This window comes from Electrona antarctica (assembly GCF_951216825.1).
Source record: "Electrona antarctica genome assembly, chromosome: 18".
NCBI lineage: Eukaryota > Metazoa > Chordata > Actinopteri > Myctophiformes > Myctophidae > Electrona > Electrona antarctica.
The window spans coordinates 23,115,217-23,134,388 of NC_136799.1; the positions used below are offsets into that span (position 1 = coordinate 23,115,217).

A 19,172-nucleotide genomic window follows, 5' to 3' on the forward strand; every position below is an offset into this window, starting at 1 on the left:
ACTGGGTCACACTGTGCGACTGGGAACACTGGGCCAGCTGACTATGGGGGGGGGAAGGAAAAGGGCATGCAGCCTGTATACAGGAGAAATCCATCAGCGTGAATAAGTCATGGGTCTGTCGCTGGAGTCAAAGCGGTGGACGAGAGATCACTAAGTAAAAGCATGTGAAACAGAACAGTGTTTAGTAAGACTTGTACCTACCATAACGCAGGCAGGCACGCTGGAGAGAGAGAAGCCTGGAACAGCCATCACATTTACAGGAATGATTTGAAAGTAAAATAGTTGGTTTCTGTAAAACAAAAAAAGAGAGAGAGAGTCATTTATTGACAAGGTCAAGAGTCACATCTGTTGGGTATGCAAAAACAACTTGTTTTTGTTTACATCTTATTATAAGCTCCAGCAATGTGCCATACAGACTGTAATTGACTGTTAAAATGCATTTTCACTATTATGTTGACAGTATTATTATTATTATTTCACACTGCTAAAGTTAATTCCTGCTTGCACGTTGTGTGTAATGTTCCTAAAAAATTGGGGTGAGACTGAACAGGAATTATTCACAGAGAACATGGAAGTCTTTGTTAAGCAGCTCGTGTATTAGACTAAAGTGCTGTTACTTCGAGTAGAGTAGTGTTCAACTCCCCCCCCCACACACACATACACACACACACATACATACTCCTGACCTGTTTCCCATCCAATGTTCTCTACTTGACCATACGACTCTTAAAAGACACCCGCATGCACACGCGCGCGCACGCGCGCGTGCACGCACGCACGCACGCACGCACGCACGCACGCACGCACGCACACACACACACACACACACACACACACACACACACACACACACACACACACACACACACACACACACACACACACACACACACACACACACACACGTACGTATACACACAGCGATAAGACCAGTAGTACTGGTCTTATCGGTCTTCTTCCTCAATCCCATAATTCTTCTGTCTTTTGGTTTTCCTCAGTAAGGGCTCCAATTTTGTCGCAGCCTTTACCCGCAGCTCTTAAAGGGATCTCTTAAAGCCAAGACTGGTGATTGGTTAAATCTGCTTTAATTATTGCAACACCCAAACCACACCTATGCATAAAATAACGGGTAACGGAGGTGTTTAAGGGATTTAGACAGGTAACCAAAATACCAACTTTAGTGGGGGAACACCCTTTCCCCACTCCTAAAACCCCAAATAGTGGCTTTAGAGAGATGAGACAAAAATGGAGCCCTAAGTCTCTCTACTCTCCCATAACAGATAGCATCCCAAATATCTCACACCACATTTGTCATGGGTTTCTAACTAGGTCCATGCGTGCAAACACACGCTCTCTGTCACACACTACACAAGTACTGGTTCCACCTTAAGGTGGGTATTGTAATTGTATTATTCTCTTGCCTGCCATTGGTACATACACTAGGCTTTGTGATACCACCTTAAGGTTGGTCGTGTTATGTGTTACCTCTTATTCCCCTTTCCCATACTGCTGACATAATGTGACGCGAGTGTTTCTGAATTGCTGATGCAAAGGCGCGTCTGATGCTCTTAATGGGGCTTTTAGCCCCACAGAGCCCAAGGTACATGACTATAGCATGTTTTAACCGCTATTACTATTGCATAGGATGGTTACCTTCATGGTGATTCTTGCACGTGCTGTTGTTTTGCTTTTGCGAGTAGGGAGGAGCATGATTTATTTAATGGACTTAATGGCTAAGTAAACAGTAAACACAGCTATAGGCTCACTTTGACTGTCTAGGAGGCCAAGGATGGTATCAGTGGGTACTGAGTTGTTCAGGGGACAGCTAATGATTCTTTACTGTTCTTTATTTTCGATTTTTTTTCTTCTCCTGGATTGGTAAAAGCATGTGCCTCTCTATCTGTCTCTCTGTCTGTCTGTTGGCCTCTCTCTCTCTCTCTCTCTCTCTCTCTCTCTCTTGCTCTCTCGTTCTCTCTCTCCTTCATCACTTTTCCCCTCTTATGTCTGTGTCTGCCCCCCCCAAACAACTTTACTTCTCTGTTTTATCTTTACCCTCTCTCTCTCTCTCTCTCTCTCTCTCTCTCTCTCCCTCCCTCATTTCTTCTTTCTCCCTCTCTTTCTCCCTCTGTTTCCTCTCCCCTGCTCTGGTTTGTCTTTTCCTCCTCTGCCTCTATTTCTGTGCATGTTTTCCCTCTCTTTCCTTCTCCTCGTGTTTCTTCTCTCAGGCTGTTCCTTGCACTGGGGTCTAAATCATTTATTACAAGAGTCATTAAGGATGCGGTCCTTTGCACTCATATCTGGGAGTTGGAATAAACATGGTGTAGAGGGGAGATGAGGCGACCACATGCATGCACGCACGCACGTCACGCACACACGTCACGCACGCACGCACGTCACGCACGTCACACACGTACGTCACGCACGCACGTCACGCACGCACGCACGTCACGCACGTACGTCACGCACGCACGCACACACACACACACACACACACACACACACACACACACACACACACACACACACACACACACACACACACACACACACACACACACACACACACACACACATCCCCTTCTTCATGTGTTCCACATCCTAGTCCATGTAATTCTACATAATTTAGTGGATGTATTCCACATACTCTATTCGCTGTATTTTCCCAAACTCCCCATTGCTTCCTGCATCTTGTTTAATTGAGTTATTGCCATGTTAATACATTAGATTGCTTGTTTGGTGAGTATCTATACCTCGGCTCCAACCTGAAGGCAGTGGCTGGAACTCCCCTGAAAGTGGATAACATGTTGTACATGCTATCCACTATCCTGGTCAGCCTGTACCTGACCAGGCTGACTGCATTCTCAGTCAGCCTGGTCAGGTACAGATGGTACATGATTTTTTTTTTTTTTTTACTTTTTGTCCCTGTCATTGCCAACCCCTACTGTTTGGTCTGGGGAGGGTGTAGACAAGCATGTCTTCTACGTTATACATGGAGTCACCAGCTGCTTCTTTTTATCTGACAGTGAGGAGTTTCTCCCAAAGGGCATATTGTGTGCGGACTGCGGAGGAACATGCTATCCCTCCCAATTGTGCTCTCTACTGAACCGTGCCTGACCACTGACCAGACTATAGGAGAAGGCAGTGTCGAGACAGAAATCACCCACCCTTGGCCAGAATTACGTTATCAATGTTACAAATATTCAGTTTTCTAAGAATGTACCTGCGCTGTTGGCCCTTCTTAAAAATAGCATCAGCACATTTGTCCCAGCATACTGTAGTTTGTGATCTATAATAAGACCGAACTATTTATACTCTCTGCCACCACCTCATACTCCTCTCCTCTGATAATAGACAGAGTGGGGGTTGGAGCATTCTGTCTAAAATTTAAAATGTGCTTTTTGCTCTTTGATGTATTCAGATACAAATGTGAGGCCTCAAACCAGTCGATGATGTCATTTAGAACTGGACCCTGTTTGACAATGTCCTTGGTAACTTCTATGACAACAGTTTGTGTATAAAATATAACAAAGGTGACAGCACACTGCCCTAGTGTGCCCTAGTGTGCCCATATGGAAATGCCCTAGTGTGCCCATACGGAAATACACAGTTTTTGAGTCCAGCTCAAATGTGTGTCAATGCTGAGGGATTGGTGTGCAATCAACTATAAGCAAGTTGGTATTGTTCCACAAGGAAAACCACCCCACCGCTGTCCTAGTTTCTTATAATGTCACCCCCATATTATTTCTGTTCTTGCCCAGCTTTCATCTGAAATATGACATTTGTATATGGGGCAGTGCTTTAAGCGAAAAACTTTCACTTTTTTGTCATAGAAGATAGCTTCACAGGTTTCCTTATCAGTGTGTTATGAAAACCTGAATCTCCTGTCTGTTAGTTAGTCACCCACGTCTCCATATATGGTATTGCTTCTCATGACATCTCGTGACATCATGGAGACACTTAGATCTCCATATATGGTTGTCAGTCCATCAACCATAATACAGAAGACTGGATCATCACCTAGATCTGTATGGAGCCGGCCAGCAACTCTACATCTGACCTCAAACCTCAAACCCTTAGATCTCCATATATGGAGCTGACCTGTTCTGACATTCCATATGTTGATCCTACCCCACCCGTCCTTCCTGTTCTGACATTCCATATGTTCCATATGGAATGTGTACAGGGTTTGATGAGGTCAGATCAACATATGGAATGTAAGAACAGGTCAGCTCCATGGAGATCTAAGGGTGGCAGTGGGGGCAGTGTCTTGAGTGTACAGGGTTTAATGAGAGCTCAGGTAGGACCGGGCCTTAATTTTCGGGCCTGTTGAGAACTCTAGTTTTTGCCAGCTGCCGGGCGTGGCTGCAATAATAACTTCGGGGAGGGCCTGTCTAGAGTTTAAAGTCAAAGTCAGTCAAAAGGGAGACATCGAAGAGGAACGGGTGGGGAGGATCAACATATGGAATGTCAGAACAGGTCAGCTCCATATATGGAGATCTATGGGTTTGAGGTTTTAGGTCAGATGTAGAGTTGCTGGCCGGCTCCATATATGCAGATCTAGGTGATGATCCAGTCTTCTCCTATCCAGGGTTTGATGAGGTCAGTGTCATGATCTTCATATATGGAGGCGTGATGTCACGAGGCGTGACCATATATGGAGGCATGATGTCATGAGGTGTGACTGGGACCATATATGGAGGCGTGATGTCATGAGGCGTGACCATATATGGAGGAGTGACCGACCGACTGACGGGAGATACAGGTTTTCATATCAAAATAGCAGATTCTGGGGACGAGCAATGGGTGACATGCTTCAAGAAAACCGCTGAGGTCCTGCTGGGTCACAACGTAGTCACTGGCAGAACTCTGATGAGACTGAATTCGAAAAAGTCTTCCAAAAAGTGACCAGTCATTTCTTTATAAACAGAGTCTGGAGACATACAATGGTGACAATCAAGCGGACACCACAGTAATGGAAATCCTACCAGTGGACCAGCTGCCCGACGCCTGGCAGCCGGAAAAAAATAGAGTTCTCGACAGGCCCGAAAATTAAGGCCCTGCCCTACCTGGGCCCTACCTGGGCCCTAACTGGGCCCTAACTGGGCCCTACCTGGGCCATAACTGGGCCCTAACTGGGTCCTACCTGGGCCCTACCTGGGCCCTAACTGGGCTGGCCCGAGGCCCCGTCTGGCCTTACTAATTAGCACACATTTTACGCCCTCCCTGGCCCGAAAACATATTGTGTGAGTCTCATGATAACCAGTGTGGTTGCCACGACGCGAGTCACACTTGCAAATGAATCAAGTTGGTACAACACATGGATCTCCATATGTGGAGCTAACTATCATCACCTGGATCTCCATAACTGAATACCTTTAACTGAAGCAGTATTAACCGTATTAAGAAGCTCTGTTGTTTCAGCCCTCAGTGCGTCTTATTGGTTGTTATTACTACTACTATATAATTTTTGAGTGGTGTAAACCACTCCTACAACTGGCTTTGTTAGTGCAGAAAAAATGAGCATGGTTGCTATGTTCACCCTGTTCACCCGGGTGTGATTTCATTACGTCAGACATGATTTCATTACGTCAGACAGGCTATGTAAGACCTTACACCACTCAATTCACACGGGTGTGATTTTTTATTCTAATAATGGGAGTAAACTACCCTCAAAACTCACATTTTTAGACTGTTTATTGTGCTTTTTGTTAAACATGTTTTTATCCCTGCCAGGCGAGAACAGGCAAAGCTGAAGGATTTTTTATTTGTTTCACTCCTGTGGGTCTGTCTGTCCCTCCGTCCATCTTTCAGCTAATTACCTGTACAATCTAGGGCACTGTGGATTCAAACATGGATTTCATACCCTTTGGCTGCAATTGCCTTCACAAAGTTATGGGCCAATTCCAATTGTGTTCGTGTAGATGCTTGACAATGCCGGATGCACCACAGTGGATGGAGGGCACTTTTCTAGTTTGTTTTTCTTTTTTGTTGCTTTTATTTTACCACTTTTATTTATTTTCATTCAGAGTTGTTGTTTCTTTAGTTTATTTAAAGCATCTTTGAGTACCAAGAATAGCGATCTCCAAAGTCTGATGTATCATTAATATTATAAATGTGTATTAGCATTACATATTTACATTGCTTGACCCTGCGCCTAACCGTTTTACAGAAAACGATAATTTATCTGCTCAGCATCAATATTAGTACATTTAATCAATCCCCATGCCCACCCACACAGCAACTGCTACCGCCCACATCACCCACCTCCACAGACACGCAGCATTCAGAACAGAGAACAGTGGGTCATATGCACATATGGTACGGCGGCATAATTATCACTTCTGAGTAGGTGTCACATCTGCCTGCGTTTTAATGTGTCAGTCTGGCCAAATGGTGCTGTTCACTCTCTTTGGACCTTTGTACGTTTTCATACCAAATTTGCACTACAGGTGCCGAGATATTTACATATGTACACCTACGCGGCTCCACAGTTATTATGTTTTCTAAGCATAATTACAACAGCGCTTTATCAGCCATATCGGGGGTACAGTATAAGTAGAGATGTAAAAGGAACGCTAATCTGTGCTATGGGAATATTCATTGGTAATATTGATGATATTAATAAGTGTGCTGATATGCAGGGATGGAAAGACTAGAATGTCATAGAAATACTGTTACATAACATAGATAGATAGTACTCAAGTAGAAGTAAGGTTACCTGTGTGTGTAGTTCTTTTGAAGACTGAGTAACAGATACTTGTTACAAGGATCAATGTGGCATTCTGACTGTAGGTTTGTTTATAAGAAAGCTTATTCAAAGACTGACCTATGAGGGAAAATAGGTTCAACGCAAACCTCAACGGAATCTCCGCATAACTGGAGGCTACTCTGTAATCCATACCTTTCCAAAAGTAGTGGAATGCAATACTTCATCAGAAGTCTACTCAAGTGAAAGTAGAATTAGATTTATAATGTTTACAAAAACCCTAAATGAATAAGCTGCTCAATTACACTAACGAGAGCACAATTAATTATTGTGTTACTTTCCAACCCTGTTGATACGTACAGTATGTTCTGCAGTGTTCTATTGCATTAGAGTGAGTATGAAATGTCCTTTCATGTCCTTGCTACAATCATGTCAGTTGTAATTCTATATAATTATGCGTGCCAACTTTGTTGGCTAATTGTTGTTGCAAATTGTTGCAAATCATGTCCTACTAATGTGGTTATACATAGTTAGGGGCCTCCTCTTGGGACTTTTCCCTCCTTTATTATTTTGTGTACTGTTTTTGTATTGTTTTAAAAATGTGAGGAAAATTAAATGTATGTGCAGTATACATTGCAAAATTGTTTCCATTGTCATCTGCCTCTCAGCAAAATCTTTGTTTAATTTTATTTTGTTGCTATTCTCTATTGGTTAATTTAGCTAAATTGCGATGAGCAGTAAAGAAAGATATTAGGGTTAGGAGATCATGTTTTTAATTTCTATTATTCTTAACATCATCAGATGAGCGTGAGGCTGTCCAGAAGAAGACCTTCACCAAGTGGGTCAACTCCATCCTATCTCGGGTTGGCTGTCGGATCTCTGACCTCTATCTGGATCTGAGAGATGGACGCATGCTCATCAAACTACTGGAGGTCCTCTCTGGGGAACGACTGGTACGATGCTGCTGTTAGACCAGACAATCTGAAAAACCAAGGTGATGGATCGTACACAGTGGCAAGAGTCAATTTAAATTCAGTGTGCCGAAACGTCTGCCTCATCTGCTATGTAGAAAATACAAAGAATTTAAATTGACTCTTGCCACTTTCTGCAATCCATTTTTCATGATGTTATTTTGAGTGGGTAACGCACCAGAAGTCAGAGCACGGTGGTCACAAGAAGAGACCAGACTAGCTTGAAAACAGTCCTGTCTAATGTGTGCTTACTGTACATGCGTGTGTGTGTGTGTGTGTGTGTGTGTGTGCGTGCGTGCGTGCGTGCGTGCGTGCGTGCGTGCGTGCGTGCGTGCGTGCGTGCGTGCGTGCGTGCAGGTGTTCTTGCTCTGAGGTCCTACACAATAACTATAATCCCCAGCTTTATATGGTTGCATCTGACTCTTTTCTTGTCCTTGTCTTCTTTCCCCCTTTCTCTTCTCTCTCTCCCAGCCAAGGCCTACTAAGGGTCGCATGCGCATCCACTGTTTGGAGAATGTGGATAAGGCCCTGCAGTTCCTCAAGGAGCAGCGAGTCCACCTGGAAAACATGGGGTCCCATGACATTGTGGATGGCAACCACCGCCTCATCCTGGGTCTCATCTGGACCATCATCCTGCGCTTCCAGGTAAACCCAGTTCTGCTGTTGTTAGAATGAATGCCTTTCAGTCTGAATATCCTGAATATCAATTATGATTAGTGAAGATAATTGTGCATCGCTCCTTCAGAGGAATTTGAATTGGGCGATGATGTCAAATAACTCATCTCTGAGTTTAACTTAATCCCTACTGTATACCCCCCAAAGCTTTATACTTGGTCCAGTCCGGCGCTACGCATGAGCTTGTAGATCTATTTCCGCGGTATGTTTGTCCCAGAATAGAGGCACTAGTGTTCATGTGGTTACAGTCCACCATTACTACACACACGTCACCTTTGGAAGAACTCTATATTCTGGTCATGTTCACATTCAACAGATAATCTAGTGCAGTGATTCCCAAAATGCTTTGCTCGATACTCAAAAGAGAAAATTCATGTCTCCCTGGGAACCAAAGTACTGAAAATAGATAGATTGTTAGCAGCTCACAGAGAATATCAGAACATGTCAGTTTGATTCGCTTCATCTACTAGTTGAAAAATAGTGTATTTATTTTTAATTTGACAGCAGCAGCCCTGTTATTTTTAGTCGGCGCTGGTTCAAACAGTATGCATTATTCAACCCTTTTACACACCAAAAAGAAAAGAAAAGACAAACTTAAAGCAAGTCACTCACTCCTGTCTCCTTCTTTATGATATGAACACAGCCGGAGAACCAAAGCAGGCTAAATTTAGTCTTCTCCGTGGGCCCTGTCTCTCAGATCACATCACCGCTCTAATTACTATCCCACTGTGTGGGAAAATAAGAAGAACCTTGATAATGAAAGGGCCCCCACCTCCTCGCACTCCTATCAATTTGACTACGCTTTCAATTGGCACAGATCCAGACTGTGAAATAACTATGCCAATGTATAACAACTGACATTGCAGTCTTGTTTTACAAAAATGAAACACACAAATTACGGCCAAGCTACACCAGGCTTTTCTCGCGCGTTTACCCTAAACGCGCGGCCCGCGCGTGCGTTTTTGAGTGGTGTAAACCACTCCTACGACTGGCTTTGTTAGTCTGTCTGTCTGTGCTCAAAAAATGAGCATGGTTGCTACGGTCACCCAGTTCACACGGGTGTGATTTCATTACGTCAGACATTACGTCAGACCACAGCTGATCAGTCTATATAAGACCTTACACCACTCAGTTCACACGGGTGTGATTTTTTTAAAATAGGACTGGACCTAAATTAAACGCACGCGTTTAACCGCACGCGGTTAAACGTGCGCGTTTTGTGCGAGAAAAGCCTGGTGTAGCTTGGCCGTTAAACACAAATTTAGTCTCATGATGTAAATAAATTATGTATTTCGAAGATATGTTTATATGTCACTTGAACATGAAATGCTCCCTGTTTGTGCCCGTTTCTCAAATGTTTTCATGTCAAGGACTCCCAGCTTGATTAGCTGGCTGCAGACCCTCATTTGCAGAACATTTGTGTTAAAAAAAGCTCAACGCTAACCCTGTGAGCTACTAGCTCACAACGGTGAGCTATGTGACACGTCGTGAGCATGTACTGTAGATTGGCTATTTTTAAATAGCTGGGTCGGAAGTGGTTCAAATGATTTTTATGCTATTTGAAATTGATTTTGCTTGGGACCCTCTGGAAGCTCCTCAGGAACCCCTGGGGGTCTCCAGACACCACTTGGAGATACACTGCCCTAAATAACATGTTTTGGAATGTATGAGTGATGTGCTTGTTGTGAATCACTCTTCTTGATATCAACCTCCTGACAGTCATTAGTTAAGCCTTTTTCCCCACTTATCTTCTCCTGCTCTGGCTCCTTTCAACTCATCTTCTCCTGCTCTGGGCCTCTGGCTCCTTTCAGATCCAGGACATCATCGTGGAGACCGGTCAGGCTGACCAGAAGGAGACCCGCTCGGCCAAGGATGCTCTTCTCCTGTGGTGCCAGATGAAGACGGCAGGGTGAGTGGGAGGGAATATGGCAGGAGTACAAGAAGTAGTTGTTTTGTGAAACAGAACGTCATCTCACAAAACTACATTGAACTTTGTTCACTATGGAACAAAGGAAGAAATAGTACCATGGAGTGCACTGTTCAAAGTAACAGCAGGTTTCGGGCAGCAGGAATTAACGGGCTGAGTGACAGAGGACTACAGTGTAGGCACAGACACACAAAAAACAAAAAAACATCAATCCTACACAATTCACACATCAATACTAAACAAAGGGGGAAGCAATACCCACATTCAGAATACTCAAAAATACCAATGGTATAGTAATCCAACTTTATCGCATGTACTCTGTAAACACATACTTGTCATGATATATTACCTTAGCTGATGAAGACTTCTAGAGACCTTATAGAAGGTCATTCCAAATCACAACACTACTGAACAGGACTAAAGGTTTATTAGCTGCCAGCAAAAGGCAGGAAAGCTGTTATGAGTAAAGATTATATTGGTCACACACGACTTCACGCTTAGATCAAACTGTTTAAATTACTGCTATTTTTCATTCTGCAAGATTTATAGTAAGTAACTTTTAATAGGGAATGAACTTCGCTGGAGTCTAACACATTTTATACAATATGTGTGTTCCCTGCCTCCCTGGGAGTCCGCACTCTGCAGCCAAATATATTTGGGGGTCCTTGACAAGGAAGAGAACCACTGATCTAAGGGGCCCTCGGCCTGAAAAATGTTGCAAACCCCCAATTGACTCTATGCTGGATAGTTCTGCAGATTTCACATTCTGTCTAACAGGATTCCCAAGGATTGGTTTTAAAATGTATTGCAACTGCGTCTGGGTCCAGCTCTAGTTCAAGTAAAAAGTTAAGGTGAAATATTGATTGCCCCACAAGGGAAACTTGGCTGGCCGGACTGTACAAACACTACATGAAAGAAAGTCTGATAGAAATACCCTCTCACAGAAAGGTTAAAGCCGAACAATGGAAAGAGCAGCAGAAAGAATGACATGAAATGTGAGCTCATGGTTTGCAGAGTATCCTTTACATTTCTACAGGTTTATGGGATGTGGGATCGATGCAAATCAATCGTCAAGCCTTAAAGCTACAGGATCAATAGCTCTTGTTTAGCCATGGTGGCTAATGCTAACATAATGGAACTTGGCAACGGATCTGCACCAGAAGCTTCTCAGAAATGTTACCGCTGCACAGCCAGTGACAGCCCCCTGGCTTTCTTTTCACAGATATCCCAACGTCAACATCACCAACTTCACCACTTGCTGGAAAGACGGCATGGCCTTCAACGCCCTCATACACAAACACCGGTAAGCAGAGATGAATCGCCCAATCCACTCTCGCAGGTCCTGTCTCCATCAATGTAAACACGCTGCAAAACCTTTCTGCTCAATGTCTCTCGTCTTCATTCTCCACTCATCGTTCATCTCTTTCACTCTTCTCTTTTTGTCTTGTTCTTTTGCGCTCTCCCACTCTCCCATTCTCTCTCTCTCTCTGTCTCCTATTTCCATTTCCATCTTTCTCCGTCTCTCCCAGGCCAGATCTAGTGGATTATAACAGTCTGAAGAGGTCCAACCAAACCCACAACCTTCACAACGCCTTCAACGTAGCGGAGCAGAAGCTTGGGGTGACCAAACTGCTGGACCCAGAAGGCAAGTTGACGGGTCTTCTTTTAGAACTTATATTATTTATGAGCCTAAACCCTGGAGAAAAGAGTCCTGGGTTGGGTTACTGTGTTCACTGCTTTGGCTCTCAGTGCTTAACTGACTGTTGTGTTGTTGTGTTTCTTGCAGATGTGTATACAGAGAACCCTGATGAAAAGTCTATCATCACGTACGTTGTGGCGTTCTACCACTACTTCTCAAAGATGAAGCAACTTGCTGTTGAGGGCAAGAGAGTTGGCAAGGTGAATATACTGTATGTGGACATATGGTGCTGTGTGTGTGTGTGTGTGTGTGTGTGTGTGCGTGTGCGTGCGTGCGCGCGCGCGCGCGCGCGCGCGTGCGTGCGTGCGTGCGTGCGTGCGTGCGTGCGTGCGTGCGTGCGTGCGTGCGTGCGTGCGTGCGTGCGTGCGTGCGTGCGTGCGTGCGTGCGTGCGTGCGTGCGTGCGTGCGTGCCTGCGCGCATGCTTGCACAGCGGATCATTGTGTTTTGTACATGTGTTGCTATATATAAATGTCTGTGTGCATTTGTTTCTGTGACTTTTGGCTCATCTAATCGTTACATTTTAGGTTCTGGAACATGCTATTGAGACTGAGCAGATGGTTGACAAATATGAGACGCTGGCCTCAGATCTGCTCACGTGGATCGAGCAAACCATCATTGTGTTGAACAACCGGAAGCTAGCCAACTCCCTGACAGGAGTCCAGCAGCAGCTACAGGCCTTCAACTCCTACCGCACTGTAGAGAAGCCACCCAAGTGAGTTCACAGTACACTAGCATTGATGTGTTCTGCTTTACACTTAGGTAAATTAAGGTTGTGTGAAAGATGCTCTATAAAAGTTTGATTTGATTTGAAGTTTTTTAAGTTAGCATATATATATAATGCATATTACACATTATTTTTCATTCATGTCACCATTGATATTAATGTAACTAACATTGGTGTAACTTTCACATTTGTTTTATGACAGTGATTTATGTTGTGCTGTTTTCTAGAATAATTAGAATGTTTTTTTTATTAGATTTCTCCACTGAGTTTTGATTTGATTGCTTTGTTTGAATTTCATTGTTTGCAGATTTCAGGAGAAGGGCAACCTGGAAGTGCTGCTATTCACCATCCATAGTCGAATGCGGGCCAACAACCAGAGGGTCTACACCCCTAAAGAAGGAGCCTTGGTGGCAGATATCAACAGGGTGAGACTCCACACTGAGAAAGAATAGTTCATATAAATGAATTAACTCTGCTGCTAACTACTTAAACCCAATCTAACGGGGGTCCCCCAGGGGTCTATTGGTCCCCTCCTTTTCACCCTATAAAAACAAATCCCTATTCCTAAAATAGCTGATCCACAGGTAATATGGCACATTGTGAGCTTGTAGATCTGCTGTTTTCGTTGTGGAATGTTCGCTTAGTATGCCCAGTCCAGAATAGGGATGCTAAGGTTCATGTGGTTAAAAAAGAAAAGCAATTGTTGTATCCTTTTCTGGAAAGTTAACATATAGTCTCACAACTGAGAATAAAGTCATACTGTGGAACATTCATTTTTCACCTTTTTTTATTTTATATTTTTTATGGAGGGGCAGACAGTAGGCTGACAGGAAATGGGGAGAGAGATGGGGGGATGACATGCAGTAAAGGCCGTCGGGATCGGGAGTCGAACCCGCGGCACACTGCCAGACTGGATTACCAGCCAAGGTGCCTGGACCGCTGAGCCACGGCCCAGGCCGGAACATTCATTTTAATGACCATCCTGGTCATTACAGCGTTTGTCTTTACAGAACCTGCCGCTCAAAAGGGAATGGTGCCGTTTCCATAGCACCGACTATTTTTCAATGCAACTACAAGTTGTCAGAAATTGTATTTATGAATTGTAAAATACATAAGTCAATACATAAGTCAGTAAAATACATTGAGTAGGAAGGTCCCATTTAGCAAGTTTTCAACTGTATAAAAATGAAAATAGCAGATCTAGAAGTATATAAAGGGCTGAAGTGGTTTTGTTATAATAAGGAGTAGAAGTAAAATTATTGAAAATTGTAAGTACTCCAGTAAAGTAAAAAATCACACCCGTGTGAACTGAGTGGTGTAAGGTATTATATAGCCTGATCAGCTCTGATCTGACATGAAATCACACCCGGGTGAACTGGGTGACCGTAGCAACCATGCTCATTTTTTGAGCACAGACAGACAGACAGACACGTAAACTAACAAAGCCAGTCGTAGGAGTGGTTTACACCACTCAAAAACATACCTCAGAATTGTACTTACTAGACCGGTTCTCAGCTGTAGAGCACAGAGTCGGTAACGATGGAAGTTGAAGACCCATGCCCCACTCGGCTATGCAATACCCGTTGTACCCGTCTCAGAGTACCCGTTCACCCATCTGTCTGTGTCCCTTTTATTCCCATATTTCTGTATCTGTCTCTCTGTGTCCCTTTATGAAGTGGTGTGATGTCAGAGCAGGCCAGCTCCATATATGGAGATATAAGGGTGATCAGGTCCAGAGCCCGGGCAGAGGCTTTTGTGCTGGTTCTGGACAACCGGCTATCCAACGGACTCGACACAGGGCACTGCACTCCCTGTTGGGTTGTGGAACGCGTGTGTTGAATTTGAAGTTGGTGGGGCGAACGGTTCTCGAGTTTAGTGAATTACAGACGTACACACGTACGTACAGAGACTTGGTGCATTTATAGATAGAAGAGAGAAGTACAGTACTAAATGTACTTAGTTACACCACTGGTTACTCCAGTAAAGTAAAACAAATAAACTCAGAATTGTACTTAAGTACAGTATTAAATGTACGTATTGCTTGACAATAACCAGTTAGTTACACCACTGGTTATTGTCAAGCAATTTTGTTTTTAAAGCATCCTAAACCAAAACTCTGCTGAGACTTCCTGTGATTTTGTTTCATGCACAGGCCTGGGAGCGTCTGGAGAGGGCGGAGCACGAGCGGGAGCGTGTCCTGAGGGACGAGCTGATCAGACAGGAGAAACTGGAGCAGATGGCCCGGCGCTTTGACAGGAAGGCTGCCATGAGAGAGACCTGGCTCCTGGAGAACCAGAGGCTTGTCGCTCAGGTACACAACAACAACAGCAACAACACAACTACAATTTTTTCACACTTTTAGCATGATATGTACTACTACCTCTACCTAGACTCCTAGAGTATCAATTACTCTTCCGCATGGAGTTATGATTATTTATGACATAACCAGCCCCTGTTTCACTAGGAAATTCTTCACACTATGGTCATGAAAAGCCATTTCAGCTGGTCTTTAAGCCATTCTGTATGTACTACTACGGTGAACAGCGATTTTGTTTTTGCTATTTTTAAAACATTTGATCAACATTGTTGCAAAATAAGGAAGCTATGTTGAAAGTGGAAAATACATAAACCTTGTCAAGTGACTGACTGCGACAGTGATACGATTAAGTCTTGCCATTTTAATATACTTTGGACACCATCCTTAGCTTAGATCAGTGATACGGAATACGAGTTCCGGGTACCTGTGCCGAAAGTCCTGGCCTTTTCACTTTGCACTGTAAATGTCTTAAAACTATAGAAATAAAATAGAAAGGGCTTTTTCATTCATAGCAATGCTGTGCTGAAAATAATCAATTTGTGGGCGCCTCCATGACGTATTATTTGTTTTGATATCCTTAAAAGAATTTAAAAAAATAGGAGAATGGGTGATTACATCCTTGAGACGAATAACAGTCTAAATCCATAATTTATTCTGACCCCTCCCAGAAAAGGCCTATCTGTCCTGACTCCTAATCCATCATTTATACATTATGGATAATTAGGATTTAGGACCGTTATTCGTCTATAGCACTGTTATGTCATCCTCAAAGGATATTTCAGAACTAATTTAAATTATACAAACATGCAAAACACGCCGGTACATAACCATGAAGAACAAATCATTTGATCATCAGTTTATCTTGCCTGTAAACCACAACAAACCCTTTGCATTTAAGGTCATTCAGATTTCCTCTGCCCTGAAAGACTCTCCACCCTCCAATTTGTCTCCTCAGGATAACTTTGGCTACGACCTGCCGGCTGTAGAAGCAGCGAAGAAGAAGCACGACGCTATAGAGACGGACATCGCCGCGTACGAGGAGCGCGTCCAAGCGCTGGTGGCCATCTCCAAGGAGCTGGAGTCTGAGCGCTACCACGACGCCAAGCGCATCGACGTGCGCAAAGACAACGTCCTGCGCCTGTGGGACTACCTGCAGGAGCTGCTGAAGGCCCGTAGGGCCCGCCTGGAGAAAACCCTCACACTGCAGAGGATCTTTCAGGAGATGTTGTACATCATCAGCTGGATGGATGAAATGAAGGTGATGTATAGTAGGGAGGTGATGGATAGTACTAATACTAGTACTAGTACTACTAATAATAATAATAATAATATATTGGTATAGCCAAAAAAAACAAATTAATATGTGCTGAACAAGAGAAAGGCCAAATAGATACAAATAAATAAATAACTTTATATAAGTAAAGAAATAAAAATGTGCCCTGGCATTGTCATTTTCATGTTAGACATTCAGCTGATGTTTTTTATCCTGATACAGTTTGTGAGCAGGCAGGTTGAGACATTTTGACAGGACACATTGCAGTTGCAGGGATCAACTCTGTGACATTACTGTCTCTATTCTCTAACCAACTGTCCAACCTGCTAAAGCCATGAATGTGCATCTTTAGGGTTTTGTATTTTCACAACAGGCTATTTGCATTATATCGTAATAGTAATAAGTAATAAGTAAGTAATAGAAATAGTAGTAGTAACTAATTCTAGCATAGCATGTGAGCCCAAGAAAACAAAACCATAATGCTTTGAGTTCATAGATTTTATAATCAGATCTGTAACCACTTCATTTAAACACTACTCATTACAGCAATATCACTGACTAGTACTACATAGTACAGGCATGTATATTACCATCACTACCTGCTATCTACTGTATTCTGGACACTGTGCTGATCTATGCTCCATACACAGCAGCAACCATATTGCAGCTTGAATGTACATATTTAAAAAGATGTGATATGTCTCTACTGTATTTCATAAGCCATTAATTTTCACTGTATATTAAGTGAAGGAATGCTGTCCTTGTAATGTGTGTGTCAGCATGAACTTCAAAACCTACACTGTGAAACTGAATAGATGTTGGTCAGCACTGAAGGTTACTGCACACTTATAGCATCTAAAGTGATTAAAGCCACTCTGACACACCTTTGGTTTCTCCCTCAGGCTCGCCTGCTGTCTCCTGACTTCGGAAAGCACTTGTTAGAAGTTGAGGACCTGTTACAGAAACATGCCCTAGTAGAAAATGACATTGCCCTACAGGCAGAGAGGGTAGAAAATGCCAATGCTGCAGCACTGGAATTTTCCAATGGAGACTCATTAAGTAAGTGTAAATATTAATAATATTTTATCTTTCAAATATTTTATTTAGCTTTTTTTATTACGTAGTAGATTGTAGAGAAACAGCAAACCAATGTCAAAGCGAAGGGATACATGTGAAACATGAGTTGGATTTGCTCTCATATGGAGCGTGTGATCCCCCACTCTGGGTCAGGGTGATGTAAAATGGATTTTGTCTCTTGTTGGGCATTACATTACAAAGTAATTTTTTTTCTCAAATGCCTCAGCTAAGAATAAAGACTCACAAGGACTACAGATATTTGTCACTTGGGTTGAAGAAATCTCCCAAAACAAAATAGCCAATCAACAAAAATCACCACATCATTAGCAGCATAATGTCCTGGCATGCATTGTACTGCTGCCTTTTGTTACTCTAAAATAATTATAATCTTACCCTTTCAGGCTACAAGCCCTGTGACCCCCAGGTGATCCGCGACCGGGTACAGCACTTGGACCTGTGTTACAAGGAGCTGTGCTCTCTGGCAGCCCAGCGCAGGGCCCGTCTGGAGCAGTCACGGCGCTTCTGGAACTTCCTGTGGGAGATGGCGGAGTTGGAGGGCTGGATTAAGGAGAAGGAGCACATCTTCTCCACCCTGGACTATGGCAAGGACCTCACCAGTGTGCGTATCCTCCTGAGCAAGCACAGCGCCTTTGAGGACGAGCTGGGGGCTCGACGCGCTCACCTCCAGCAGGTCATGGACGAGGGCGACAAGATGATCCAGGCCAAGCACTTTGGCTCCCCCAAGGTCCAGGAGCGCATGGACGACGTCAGACGACAGTGGGAGCAGCTAGAGGAGCTGGCGGCGTTCCGGAAGCAGAACCTCCAGGACACCCAAGGTTTCTTCCAGTTCCAGGGAGATGCGGATGACCTCAAGGCCTGGTTGGTGGACACCAAGCGGATGATGAGTAGCGAGGACGTGGGCCATGACGAGTACACCACCCAGCGGCTTCTGAAGAAGCACAACGACCTCAAGAACGAGGTGATCAAGAACGGAGCCACCATCGATGCCCTGGTGAAGCAAGCCAACGCGCTGCCGGAGGAGCTCCGCAACACCCCGGACATCCAGAGACGCCTGAAGGATATTAAGGACTTGTACATGGAGCTCATGTCTCTGGCTGACCTGAGGCAGAAGAAGCTGGATGACACCATGGCCCTGTACACCATCTTCAGTGAGACGGACGCCTGTGAGTTGTGGATGGGTCAGAAGGAGACGTGGCTGGTTGGCCTGGACGTGCCTAAGAACCTGGAGGACTTGGAAGTTGTACAGAATAGGTATGTGGAAATAGGCTACATGATATGTATCAGATCTATCTCTTTTTCTGGTTCGTTTTAGTCATCTCAGGTCTCAGGTGGGTGGGGGTGCTGCATAATCATTGCAGTCCCAGTCCGGTCATGTACTGTAATGTAATAAAGTTGCCTGACAATATGAATTCCAATATATGCCATAACCGCACCCATCTTAATCTCTATTCAGGGCAGGCTAAAAAACAAACGTAATACTTGTTTATGAATACTAGTTCGGTTTTCATCATGTATCAGTTTGCATTGTGCATTTGTTGTGGCTAATGATTGTTTATTCATAGGTTGAGCATTCTGGCTCAAGAGATGGTGGGTGTTCAGTCACGGGTCGATGATGTCAACAAAGCAGTAAAACAGCTTGAGGACAGCAGACACCCACAAATGAAAGAGGTCAAGGAATGTCAGATGCGCTTGAATAAGAGGTGAGTTTTCTACAGTATTTTAGATTTTTGGACAGACAATGATTCCAGAGGATGGGAAAGGAAAAACAAAGAAACAAGAAA

General features: G+C 43.8%; 1 protein-coding gene across 1 annotated transcript in view; it reads left to right on the forward strand.

The window, feature by feature from the left end:
- sptb (spectrin, beta, erythrocytic) overlaps positions 1-19,172 on the forward strand; it is a 57,488-nt gene that overhangs the window by 10,933 nt on the left and 27,383 nt on the right. Inside the window, exons 3-15 of the mRNA XM_079528439.1 lie at positions 7,508-7,659; positions 8,149-8,322; positions 10,164-10,261; positions 11,502-11,582; positions 11,809-11,924; positions 12,066-12,178; positions 12,504-12,691; positions 13,011-13,128; positions 14,856-15,014; positions 15,976-16,278; positions 17,196-17,352; positions 17,772-18,642; positions 18,954-19,091. Of these exons, the coding sequence (XP_079384565.1) occupies positions 7,508-7,659; positions 8,149-8,322; positions 10,164-10,261; positions 11,502-11,582; positions 11,809-11,924; positions 12,066-12,178; positions 12,504-12,691; positions 13,011-13,128; positions 14,856-15,014; positions 15,976-16,278; positions 17,196-17,352; positions 17,772-18,642; positions 18,954-19,091 (2,668 nt within the window). The remainder of the gene's footprint in view (positions 1-7,507; positions 7,660-8,148; positions 8,323-10,163; positions 10,262-11,501; positions 11,583-11,808; positions 11,925-12,065; positions 12,179-12,503; positions 12,692-13,010; positions 13,129-14,855; positions 15,015-15,975; positions 16,279-17,195; positions 17,353-17,771; positions 18,643-18,953; positions 19,092-19,172) is intronic.